The sequence below is a fragment of the Populus alba genome, chromosome 4 (assembly GCF_005239225.2).
Source record: "Populus alba chromosome 4, ASM523922v2, whole genome shotgun sequence".
NCBI lineage: Eukaryota > Viridiplantae > Streptophyta > Magnoliopsida > Malpighiales > Salicaceae > Populus > Populus alba.
Window position 1 is genome coordinate 20,605,520 of NC_133287.1, and position 13,197 is coordinate 20,618,716.

The 13,197-nt window shown below is 31.8% G+C and overlaps 1 protein-coding gene across 2 annotated transcripts; it reads right to left on the reverse strand.

Moving 5' to 3' along the window:
- Positions 1–6,969: 6,969 nt before the first annotated feature.
- Positions 6,970–9,193, reverse strand: LOC118038934 (uncharacterized protein At2g27730, mitochondrial). 2 transcript variants are annotated; one of them, XM_035045485.2, is made up of 4 exons: positions 9,048–9,193; positions 8,817–8,946; positions 7,938–7,976; positions 6,970–7,457 (listed from the first exon to the last, which is right to left on the reverse strand). In XM_035045485.2, the coding sequence occupies exons 2-4, from the start codon at positions 8,925–8,927 to the stop codon at positions 7,233–7,235; spliced, it is 375 nt and encodes a 124-aa protein (XP_034901376.1). In that variant the 5' UTR covers positions 8,928–8,946; positions 9,048–9,193; the 3' UTR covers positions 6,970–7,232. The 2 variants fall into 2 exon arrangements, with proteins under 2 accessions (XP_034901376.1, XP_034901379.1); XM_035045488.2 differs by having other exon boundaries at positions 8,817–8,959; positions 9,048–9,178.
- Positions 9,194–13,197: the final 4,004 nt, after the last annotated feature.

Genomic DNA, 13,197 nt, shown 5'->3' on the forward strand with positions numbered 1-13,197 from the left:
GAACAATAACCACAACTTCTCCTCCCAAAATAAGATTTTTATAGTTTTTGGAATATTGGCCAATACCCTTTGGAGTTTTACAAACAGGTTGTAAAATCCACAAATGCAAGAAAATGATTTTTGTGTTTAAGAAATCTATGCGAAAACACATTTTCAAAACTTCCAATATTTTTTTTATATCTAAAAAAAAAACATTCAAAACATGTTAGAGTATTGGCCGTATGCATGAAAACAAAACATTTTTTTTTTTAGTAAACATTTTTTTTGACGAAAACCGGGTATTTTAATACCGAATTTGTATCTTGACAATATAAAAATACAAACCGGTATTGACCCAAAATACAATAATAAAATTACACAAAAATCACAAATTTTTTTGAAGATATTTTTTTAAACGGGCCAGACTCGGCCTAAAAGGAAATTGGGCCAAAAATCAACCCAAAATAAATTAGGGCCCAATTTCTACAGGGCTGGACTCAGCCCAGCCCACACATGGTGTGGGCTGATGTTACAACCCGAAATGAACATGGACTGGTTACTGTGCACCTGCACAGTAACCAGCTAATTAATTTCTTACTTGCAGAACGTGCACAGTGCACGTTCTGCATGCAAGAAGACGAATACGGGATAAAGGGGAAGAGTTACCTGCGACGATGAGCTTGGGTAGAGGAGCTGACAGTGGTGCAGGTGGTGGTTTTGCTGGCGGTTGCTGACCGGAGAATGGCTGGGATGGTGGCTGGCCTTTCTTCCTTTTTCTCTGTGTTTTTGTTCTACTCTGTTCTCCTCTGCTTCTCCTTTCTTCTTCTGCTTCTCACACTGCTCTTCCCTCTCACGGTGATTCTGCTATTTTTTGGCAGCGTTGATGGTGGTGGTGGTGATGGAGAGGAAGCCGGTGATGCCTCAAGTGGTTATGACGGTGACAGTGGCTGGGAAGCCTAAGGACAACGATTGTTTCCTTCTTCTTCTTCCCCGTGCAGAGGAGCAGGTGCTGCCTTTTCTTCAATGGTGCTCTCCTCGTTTGAAACTTCACTCTCCTTTTAGTTTAAAAAATATAACTCTCTCCCCTCTGTTCGGTCTCTCCTCTCTCTCCTCCCTTCGGGTTCTTTGTTTTTTCTTTGGGTTCTTTTTTTCTCTCCTCTTTTTCTCCTCTCTCTCCCGATCCTCTCTTTCTCCTCTCTCTCCCGATCCTCTCTCCCGTTTTTTCTCTTCGGTTTTCTTCTATATTTATAGGGGCAGAACGGGTGGGAGACCATGGTTAGTGCGCCTTCAATCACGCAACGGCTGGTCGGCTCTTTCGGCGGTGGTGGGGGCGAGGAGAGAGACGCGGGAGAATTTTCGAAATTTTTGCCTTCGGTTCTGCTAAAACGGGGGAAAGGAAGAAGATGAACAGTGTCGTTCAAAACGACACCGTTCTGGTCTTTTTTTTTTTTTTTAATGAAACGGCGTCGTTTTGGGTAAAACGCGCCGTTTCATTTAAATGGCTAAACTTCAAATCAGTCCCTCAAATTCGGTCCCCGCCCCTCTTGTTGGCCGCCTTTTTCATTTTGGTCCTTGGCCTCTGATTTATGCAATTGAGCCCCTAATTGATCAATAAACTTCCAATTTCTTCAATTAAGCCCTTGAAACAATTCCAAACAGACCCCTCTATCTTTGCGCCTTCTCCAAATTGATCCCTGGTTTCGGATTTTCACAATTAAGTCCCTAATTGGCCCTTAAACTTCAATATTTATGCAATTGAGCCCCTGATTTGACCCAATAAATTCCTAAAAAATATATTTTGGCCCCAGAACTTAAATTTCTTCAAATTAAAGCCCAAATTGACTTAAAAATCAATTTTTCTTGCAATCAAATCTTCTATAAATTCAAATAAAAATCCAATTAAGTCCATAACATCCAAATTTGGGGCTTTTCTCCTCAAAATTCAAATTTTCCTTCTCAAAAGGGCTGTCAAAAATTCAATCCTTGTATTTTTAAATTCCTTGACCAATTTTCTGACTGTTTTCCGAGCGCTTCTGCCCCCTTGTCATTTTTCTAACCTCTTTTGGCTATTTATTTTATTTTTCATGGGGACCCAAAAATGGGTTACAACAAATAAGGTGAAGATTTATCCATTATTAATGGGATTTTGGCAAAGTTTTCTCTAAAAAAAAAGAAAAAGAAAAAAGCCCATCCAGCATATAGTGGCCTATACAACAGTGTTCATAGGTGGCCTCAGGCACACCATCCATCCATAATCTTTCATCATAACATTATTCTCTAATCATATATATAATTTATAAGTTGCATGCATTTTATATGAATATGCCAAGTGACCTATAAATCCCAAGATATTAAGACTTTACCGTACTTAATCTACATTATACGGGTTTTGACATATTATATTACTTACAATTTAATTTTTTTTAAAGATAACCTACAATTCAATTTAGAATTATACATTCGACATAGCTACTTACTTATATTCCAAAAACATAAACTTAGCCTACATATTTTTAATTACATGATATAAATAGAAATTCAAAAATTCTATCTAAACACAAAAACTACAAAATAATATCAACATGTCACTATTGTGGCGAAGGGTAGAAGAACCTAAAATGCATATTTAAATAACATTTACCTCCATTAATAATTGTATTTTACACTTGTACAATTTCATAAGTTGGAAACAATAAATAGAATAACTTATTCTTTCAGGAATCTCATACAATAAAATTCTTTGTTATTCAAATTAAATGATTCTTTATATCATTTCATCATTATGATATACTAAGTAACCAAAATGGCCTATCATTGCCTTAGATCAATAATCTCAACCAAGGGACTAATTTTTTCATATACATCCAAACCATTGGTCCTAAAATAGGTTTAATGCTTTAAGAACTTAGCCCTTGTTCATATGATCGACTAAATCAAGTTAGCATAATGATGACCCCTGCTCATAGAGTTATATAATATAATAGCTCCCGCTCATACGGCTTGCTTGTCTAATTCTATATTATTATCATCTACGCTTCTACGGTTGATCGATTTATTATAAATATATAACAATAACCCCTGTTCTCGTGACTGACTTATCATAAATATATAACAATAGCCCTCGCTCCTGCGGCAAGCTTAATATCTTTACCATGCTATTTATTTACTTATTTTTCTTTTTCTCTTTTGAAATCTAATTGATAATTAAATATGGTTTTAAAACAATAATTAACTTTAAAATAAAAAGATGAAGTGATGAGCATCTATGTAGAGCTTGCTGACGACCTACACCCCTAACTGTTGCACAGCTTTTATAGCCTAAATTGCATCATCAGAGTCAAAATCATCATAAACTTATAAACTTAACATGAAAATCTCCTCCTAGTTCTCGATCAATTCATATTTACCAATTATTAAACATTTCACATGATTTAATGTACATTCTGACAAAATCCAAATCTTCAATATATTTAAATCATGCTTGTATTGTTTAGCATTATCCATATCCATGTATTTTTTGGTCCAAACTCACATTTTTATCCCATAATATTTTAATTCATTCTTTTAAATCCAAAAATCATGCTACTAAGTTTCATTGTTCACTCCTAAAACAATTTAAGACATTATGCTACAAAGAAAATTCACTTCATATTATTTTCTTGTATTTTTATTCCATAGAAGGTTCCTTACATTTTCTTTATTCAAAAATTCATTCTACATCGTCATAAGGTCATTTTTAACCATTGTTTTACACAAGCTTTTACCTAGCAATCAATCATTCCTAATTGTGTTTCATTGGTCAAATCTACCCTTAAAGAATCATGGATTTCTTTTTCAAAAATTTCACAAACCCAAGCTATTCCCTGCATAACTCACATACACAACACATAATTAATTTATCTTAAAGAAGAATTTAAACAAAAATCAAACCTTCTCTTAGTTTATAATTGGTTAAAACATCCCAAAAAGAAAATTAGAGTTTTCATAGGATTTTCACCTACCCTATTCTTAAAACTCCCTACATAACACAAATTGACATAACCATCACACAAATTTGACACAAATTCTCTTACTTTTAGTTCTCGGCCAAAATGGCTCTTTTAAGACAACCATGGAAAATCATCAAAATAAAGCTTTAGTATAAATTCTCATGTACTACCAATCAACTTAGCAAGCATATTACACTTATTTATTTTGGCCGAATTATATGGATATACATTCATAGGTTAATTTCATTTCTTTGCTTAAAAAATTTATGTATCATCTTTATTCATATGATAAATAGCCATAAGAACAAGCAATTATATACAATTAAATCGAATATCTTAAGTAAATTCTTTTCTTACTTTCTAAGCTCATTAATCTACTCATTTTATTCTATCTTTTTAGCATAATTTCAAGCAAATGATTAGAAATGATAAATCCTGGTTGGTTTGGTCAAACTAAACCAGAACATTGTTCGATGTTTTAATCATAATTGGAGCCTTAAAACTCGATTTTGAATGTGATTTGTCTTGATAAAAAGTTAAAACATAAAATTACAACTTTAATGAGAAAGAAACACCCACTTCTATCATTTTCGAGCTCAAAATCAATAATCACAATAGCATCCGAAATTTACTCAGAAGTTATGTTAGTTTAGATCTTTTTGTGTTTAACTTATATCTGGAGTTATATAATTCAAAATTAATAAATACTAGTTTTATTTAAAAGCTAACATCTATATGTACAACTTTTCTAAAGAAACTGACTTCAAATTCCATTGTTTTCAAGTTTTAGATTCAGCTAAAGGTTGGATGATCAAAGACATACATGGCTAAACTACATCCAACACCACCTGTAGATTTTTTCTAAAATTCCTTCCATGATTCAACATTAAATAGCCTAAATTCAACATAAAACACCTTCTCATTAAGGATTATTATATAAGCCTAAATTCCATTTACATAAATCCATACCCATCAACAACTTCTCAATACAAATAAAGTAATCACATATAGAAACACTTGCCCATCATGTTTAAAGGAAGTTTGAAGAAGCTGTTTGGTTTGTTTTCTCTAAATTATCCACTTCTATCTTTATCTGAATTCTTTCTCTTATTTCTTTTTTTTTTCCTTTCTGATTCTTGTTTGATTTAGATTTTTACTTTTTTTTCCACACAAATCACCCAAAACCCATAGAATTTTAGAGGATCTCTCACCAATTTTTAAATGAACAAGCTAGAACTCTCTAGCTTTCTCTCACGGTTGCTACTGGTAGCTTCATTTAGGTTGTGTTTGGGAACGTGATTTTCATGGCTACTACTGGCAACTTCATTTAGGTTGTGTTCACTGTGTTCTCAAAAATTTTAAATTTGTTTTTTGCTTAAAATAATTTTTTTCCATGTTTTCAGATCGTTTTGATGTCAAAGATAATTTTTAAAAAATAAAAAAACTTTAATTTGAGGCATTTATAAGCGGAAAACATTTTGAACCGTCATCATTACCATAATCTCAAATAGGCCCTTAAAAGAAGAGGGTTGTAGCTTTTCGGTTTGATTACAAAAATGCCCTTATACATATCCCTTTAGATTTTTTTTACACATAAACTACCATGTTTATGTCTAAATCAAGAGTCTTTCTTGAATTTTGATTGACTTAAAATTTTAATCCATATAGAAAAATATGTCAAGAAATTCTTTGTTAAACTGCAACCCAATCCAATGGTCAGGATTGAGAATTATGTGTGATAGCATAAAACTCTTCAATTTATGATTTTTCTTCAGAAATCCGAATTTTCTTATTCAATCATTGCATAAATCATATCAATTATTTTACTAAATCCTTGAGACCATTTTTTTATCCCAAATATATTTATTTTTCATTTCTACTATTTATTTCAATTACATACTTGTTGTTGTTTCGCGATAACATTACTAATTTTTAAGCTATGCTTGCACCTTCGTTCTTTACTTTTCTTTTGCACTATCCTTCCATATAATTGAGACCATTTTCTTATCCCAAATATATTTATTTTTTCTTTCTACTATTTATTTCAATTACATATTTGTTGTCGTTTTGCAATAACATTACTAATTTTTAAGCGATGCTTGCATCTTCGTTCTTTTCTTTTCTTTTGCACTGTCCTTCCATATAGTTTATTTTTTATTACCATACTAATTAATTGGGATCTTTTTCTCATTTTTCTTATCTTTTTATCCATTGAAAATCTTATTGGTTTAACTAACATTATGGATTTTGAACTCAAATTCATAATTCTCTTTTTAACTTTATCAATACCTTTAAATTTATCTATGAAAATCATCCTTTCCATTACACAATATTTATCATTATTCTCATTTATTAATTTCTTTTCATCCTGAGTTTTTATTTTCTGTCAATATCTCACTATTTTCGGTCTTAGGTTTGTGCAGGGTTTTACAGATGCTTTATGCCTTTTCTTTTTAAAAGAAGGAAGGGAAGCATATTACGGGTTCCAATTTCAAATCCCTAAATTAGTATGAATTCCCAATCCTTTGAGGGGCAATAGAAGGATAAAATTATAAACAGAAAGGCTAGCTAGTGATGTTTGCGATAAAAGACTGTAAACAGAAAGGCTAAAATGATACCAACACATTAAAAACAAAGCTCCTAACAGACCAATCATATAGCCTTAGAATCCGTTTCTCAAGGCAAGGCAAAGGATGCTGTTGAAATAGCAAGTTCATATATCCAGCAGATCATCAATGATCTTGCTCTGCTTTGATTTCCAGGAACAAAAAAAATCTACAAAATGAATCATCTGTGATGCATCCCGTAACTTGATTGTACTTCATAATACATTATTTTTTCGTGAGCAAGACAGGACTTCAGAAAATTGCAATCAGTGCAAAAATCCATGCATTTCTTGTAATTTCAAAAAAAGTGCCAAGCAAATTCCCATCTCCTGCTTGCTAACCTTAAAGATGCCATGCAATTGCAATCCATAAAATTACAACATTGCAAGTAAGAATTCCTCAAATAATTCTTGTCATTTCTAGGAAAGTTTATTGACAAGTGGTCTCAGGAAAGGTTAAACAAAGCTGATCTTTAAAGCCATTGTCAAATGCAGAAAAGAATTAGCAAACCATACACGGTTGCTCTTATGATTAAAAGAAAAGTCCAGGCACATCGTATGCAAAATCATGCATATTGCTAGCTACTACTATGACTCCAAGAGCAGTAGTAGCAATTAAAAAGTGATGCCTCCTTCATTCTTCACAAAACACAATGGCATCAATCCCGGACTTCCTCTTGCTTCTTCCCACCTGATTTGAGATACCATCCCAGAGCACCAAAAACTGTAACTGTACCAGCTACAACTGCATAATTCCGGTATTTATCAGTTGATACCTTTTCAGCGGATACTCCAGCTGGTGTTGGGGAAGCAGCAGTACTTGCTTTGATATCAGTTGATGCCCCGCCTGAGCCTGAGGCAGTTGTCTCCTCTGGTTTAGGACCCTGAATAAAATAAACAAGTTTGAGCTTCATGGAATTAATACAGTTCCATCCAAGAAAACCTAACTAAACACAGTGCAGATACAGTGTCTTTCTTGAGAAAGCTGATAGGGGTAATTTTTGCCCCCCCCAAGCCTAAGTGGCGCATATATCAAGACGGAATTACTTATACAGCTGATCAAGTACTCAGTTAGTTTGCTTGTTTGAAATCTGATTGCTCAACTTGACAAACCTTCAATAAATTTCTACTTCTACTTTGAAGGAAAAAAGAAGAACAAAAGACACACAATGAACTCTTCTCACTGCAAGGGACTTTTGGAGCTAGAGTTATATTGACTTGATGACTAAAATCACAAAGTAATTCATGACATACGAAAAAAGCTACATTGCCAGATCAAGGTTTTTTTTAAAAAAAAAAAAAAACCAAAAAGCACATAAGATGGCAATAACAAAGATTCAATAGAAAATGTGCTGTAATCATACCTTGCGTGCGAGTTTCTCCAGTTTTTCTTTCTCAGCTTTCTGCAAAAGTCAAAACAATGCATTGCAGTATTATAAACCATAAGAAGTCGTATTAAATCAGCCTTCCTTTCATTGAAATGCTGTGCAGCAACTAGATAATGTAGTATATGCATGCAAATATTAAATAAATTTTGCCAAGCCACCACTCAGACATATATCGTTTAATTTTTTCAGGGTTCTTTAACTCTTTGGGTGTAACACAATTTAATACCAAACTTCAACAATCAAGTAATTTGTGTGGGCAGATCACAACAAATGAAGGGACTTCATCACTCTTTTCCCCTTTGAAATGATGGCTATTAGCATGCCAAAGCCATCCCAAATCCCATCTCTCTCTCTCATTTAGTTAAATAATAAGGCCGCACAGCTTTTGACAGAAAATAGCTAAAAATAACCCTTTTAACTTTCAACTGCAAGATTGGTGCCTACAAGAATGAGTTGAAATAATGTCCGATTACTATAAAACTGTAACACCAAACCATTTCTATTTCAAGAGATCATAACATAATTAATCCCTAATCACCTTACTAATTACAACAAGTCCAATTTGGCTACTACATTGCACACCTTTTTTAGGACTAAATAGCAGCAGCAGCGATAATAATAATTAATTAGTTTTCCTCGTTTTCGCTGAAAAATGACTTTATTCAGGACAATATTCTAAAAAGAAATTCCAAGTCAGAGAGAAAATATAATAATAATAATAATAATAATAATAATAATAATTACGATGACGATAGATTTTCTTCGTTTTAGCTAAAAAATGACTTTATTCATGAAAAAAATTCTGGAAAAAATCCATGTAAAAAGAAGAAAATCTCGAGATTTATTGTTTATTACCTTGATGTAAACATTTTCTGCAGCTTTTTCCTCTTCGCTGAGAACTTTGCCGCCGCTCGAGAATCTTCGAAATGCTAGTCGTCTGGCAGCAGAACCAATCCGTGTCGCCATTGTTGACAGGGAGTAACACCTGTAATCAGGGGCTGATTACTAATTTTAACAGATGAGAGAGAGACGAAATCTTGGATTTAATAGTGATTAAATTAGGGATTAAGAGAGGAATTAGCTTACTAATTTAAAAAATGCAGCACAGATGCAGAGGCGGTGAGAGGGGGAGAGAGAGAGAGAGAGAGGTGGTGGCGGTGTGTTTTGCTGGCTTTGCTTGGAGATGCAGCAAGTGATGGGGGATCAGGTGGAGTTATTGAAGGAGTGTAGATCCTGGCCGTTGATTTTGATTTTAACGAATTGATGGTGATGATGGTTTTAGGAGTGGGACCGGGTGTGTGAAAATTGCTAATGGGCCGGATTAATCCTTCTTTCCTAACTAGAGTCTAGACTAGATAAGAGTAGAAAACGAGAGATGCAAGAAAAAATATTATTTTGATAGGGCCCTGAAGTTTCAGATATTTTCGATTGAATCTCCTTTTTGTATTTATTTGTGGATTCAAACAAATTCTACATTTTTTTTTTAATAATGATGTTGTTTCGTAGGAAAAAAGGTGACGGTTTGGATAGTAATCGTGATTAAGAGAGTTTATGAATGGTATGAGGATTCCATAAAAAGAAAGAAATTTCTTTAGGGACTTAGTTGAGAAAAGATATATTTTTTGAGTACTTTTTTTCTTTTATTTCTTTGGCTTATAAGTTCATATCCACAACTTAAATTTTTATTAATACTTAAAAAAAAAAAGACAAAATTTGGATTGTAGTATTTTTATCAAGCCAACTACCCATGCTATTTTTCTAAAACTTTTTCAACCATTGCAGAAATAAAATCCACATGTGCTATTTAAAAATAAAAACTACATATTTCATTATTTACACAAACACAAGTGTTAAAAATATATATATTTTTTGATAAAAAAAAAAAGAGCAAGCATTTTTAAAAATAATGACGTTAACCAAATCAGTCATGTCTTCATAGAAGTTAAAGCAAAAACTAAGATTATGTTTGTTTTTCACCTATTTTTATGTTTGCGGTAAACCAAACGCAGTAAACTATTTGGTAACAAACTAAATTGCGTTTTGTAGTGTGAGACCTACTAAAAAATTGAATTTGAAACGCAGTTTTTATGCAATATTTTTTACATGTTTTTTTAACTGAGTTTTGTAAAACCCTATTTGTTTTTGCATTTCAAAAACACTTTTGAAAAAAATTAAATTTTTTTTTTATTTTTTTTCTTTGCTTCAAATTGATATATTTTATATGTTTTCAAATCATTTTGATGTGTTGATATCAAAAATAATTTTTTAAAAATAAAAAAAATATTATTTTGATGCATTTTCAAGTAAAAAGCACTTTAAAAAACAACCGCAACTACACTTCCACCAAACATTTTATACATGTTTTTTTGTTACACATAAACTTCAACTACAATTTTTACCAAACACATATCTAAATCTAACAAACCACAGCTAACCAATTTTTTTAAACTTATTTTTTTAAAACCACAACCATAAAAGTTACCTAAAAAACAAACACACTCTAAGAGAAAGTGACATTGAATTTGTTCAAGAATATTTCCTTTGAGAGGTTATAATAACAAAAGGTATATAATAAAGGGTCATGATAAGTTGTTTTTTTTATTATTACAAATGAGAGACTCGAACACAATACCTCTTGGAGGGGGAGACTTTAATGCCAGTTGAGCTACATGATTATTGGCAATCATGATAAGTTGTAATTGTTTAGTATGACAACAAAAATACATAATACATAAGTTGCTAACTCTTTGTCAAGATTTTTCAAATTTGACGGATAACTTTTATCAACATGCAATGCCTTTTCATTTACTAACTTTTTAACTTGTTGCTAAAAAAACTCTTTGATTTACTAGTATAAATAGATTATGCTAACGGTAAAGCTTTCAATGCTACAACATATTCCTTTCTTTTCCAAATATTTTTATGAAGTATGTTTTTTAAGAACCACAACAATTGTCAATCAAAGAACAAAGAAGTTACAAGTTATGCACGTTCATATATATATGGACTAACAGAGACATCCATAAACATTGCTCGCACAAATCTAAAAAAATTATACACAGATTTTTTCATCTATAAAAACTTGTCATTAATACAATAATATTGTAACATGATAGCAAAAGGTAAGCTCACAAACATAATCCTATGTCACATATCCCTCCCTCTTTGCATTAAAAAACAAATTGATTGTCATGGGCAAGCAATGAACATGCAAATATAAAAACAAACATGAGTAAATCTTTTAATACAAAGCTAAGTTTGATGCCTAAAAACATTGTTATCTGTATATTTTTATGTGTTAACTAAGGGATTGTACCTAAAATGCCTCCATGATGCAATGAGATGTCAACTATAGAGATATCAATATGGATAGTAAAACCAGAATAAGAACTTGTCCCGAGCTCATTGACCTCAAAACTATTTTTGATCACAATATCAAGACCACTTAATGTTATTGCGTATATTTTGTGTGTTAAAACACCAAAGTTGAGTTAATGTATGCTATAAAAACATAAATGATGCTTCCAACCAATACTTTTGACTAATGATAGGGAAAAGGTACACTTTTATAGTTATTAGTGAAAAAATTTAAGGTTTAAACATTGCCTGATTATCCACTATCATTACCTTTACCAACCTTGTATTGTAAAAAATTATAAAAGGTAACTAGTTCAAGGATAGCCCATGAAAATCCATAGAGGCATCACAATCAACATTAGTAACTATATTTCTTAGGTCATCCATATGACATATTTCATACTTTGAAGCACCTTATCATGTTGTTAGAATTAAAATGTGCTAGCATATTTGAATTTGAAAAGAGCATTCAAGCATCTTGATTATCTATAAATTAGCCAAACTAATATAACCACTAAAACTAAACCCATTTTGTTGTAAAAGTAGTGCTTTCAAGTCTTGCATGTTAAAACACATCCATTTGCTGTATCACCATATTCATCCTATAAAAGGTCATGATTTGAAAAAACAAAAAAAGATTATAATGTGAAAAATATCTATGTTCAAATGCAAATATGATAAAAGCTAAAGCAAAAAACATTCACCCCTAAAATAAGCCTAATAGCACAAAAATTCATATTTGTATGAACTATTTAAGCAAAATGTAAACTTTAATAGCAATGATTTTCCATATAGGCTCTTCAATGTATATGTCATCATAATATGGAAAGCTCTTTATATCTCTAATATCTTGTTCTTTCTTTTTTCTCTTTTTTCCCTTATCTTCGTACATCATCTCATATATTAATATAGTCATTTGATTGTTTTTGTTTCTTTCATGGACATTAAATTGTTGTTAAATGCTTGAAATGGATTTTGTTTGCAAGGGGATGCATGCATATACAATATAAAATCTTCTTATGAACAAGTCATGGAGGTTATACTTGTTGATAATATCCTAAAAAATCTAAGTAACTTGGGGGCAAAGCTTATGTCTTGGACAATCGGTTAATTTCTTAGTTTTAACAATCTGATCCATTTTCCCTAGCCAAAGTATCTGATACCTGCAAAAGATCCTTTTTGGTGAATTTAGGGACTCTTCGATGATTAAGTCAATGACTTTTTGAGAGAAAATACAATAATATTATAAAAAACACTTTGGAAATAAATATACAATAGAGAATGAAGATTTTGAACCTTTTGTTTAAATGATTCTAGTTTATTTATAGACCATGACTCTTTTTTATATAGATGAGGGGTTAAAGTGTAATATTGTATTGAAAAGGAAAAATATTATTAACATGTATATTAATGTTAAAGGGAAACATCTCTGACATATGTATTAATGAGGGAAAATATTCACAACAAATGTATTAATATGGATGAGAATATACGGTGGGCTCTATAAATATTTTTTACATATTATCTCTACACAAATTAATATCAATAGAATTATGGTGGGTTTTTGGAGGATTTTTATACACCCAATAGGTGTAAAAAAAGTAAGATTTAAAATGTAGTTATGCGTAAAGGAAGTGGGTCCTTTCCTTGGTTAAGACCAGGGGAGGTTAGGTTTTATAAGTGGGTTTTGGCCTTTTAAATTTGGGTTTATCAATATTCTCCCAAGTCTTTGTGATATTTATACGCAAGACTTGTAAAAGTACCCAGTATGATGAGTTTGTCAAAAAACTTTTGTATGAGATTTAGGGTGAAAACTTCGGTTAATATAATAGAGAGCCCGTACGTAGAGACATGCCTTATATTTGAATTATAGAGGAAC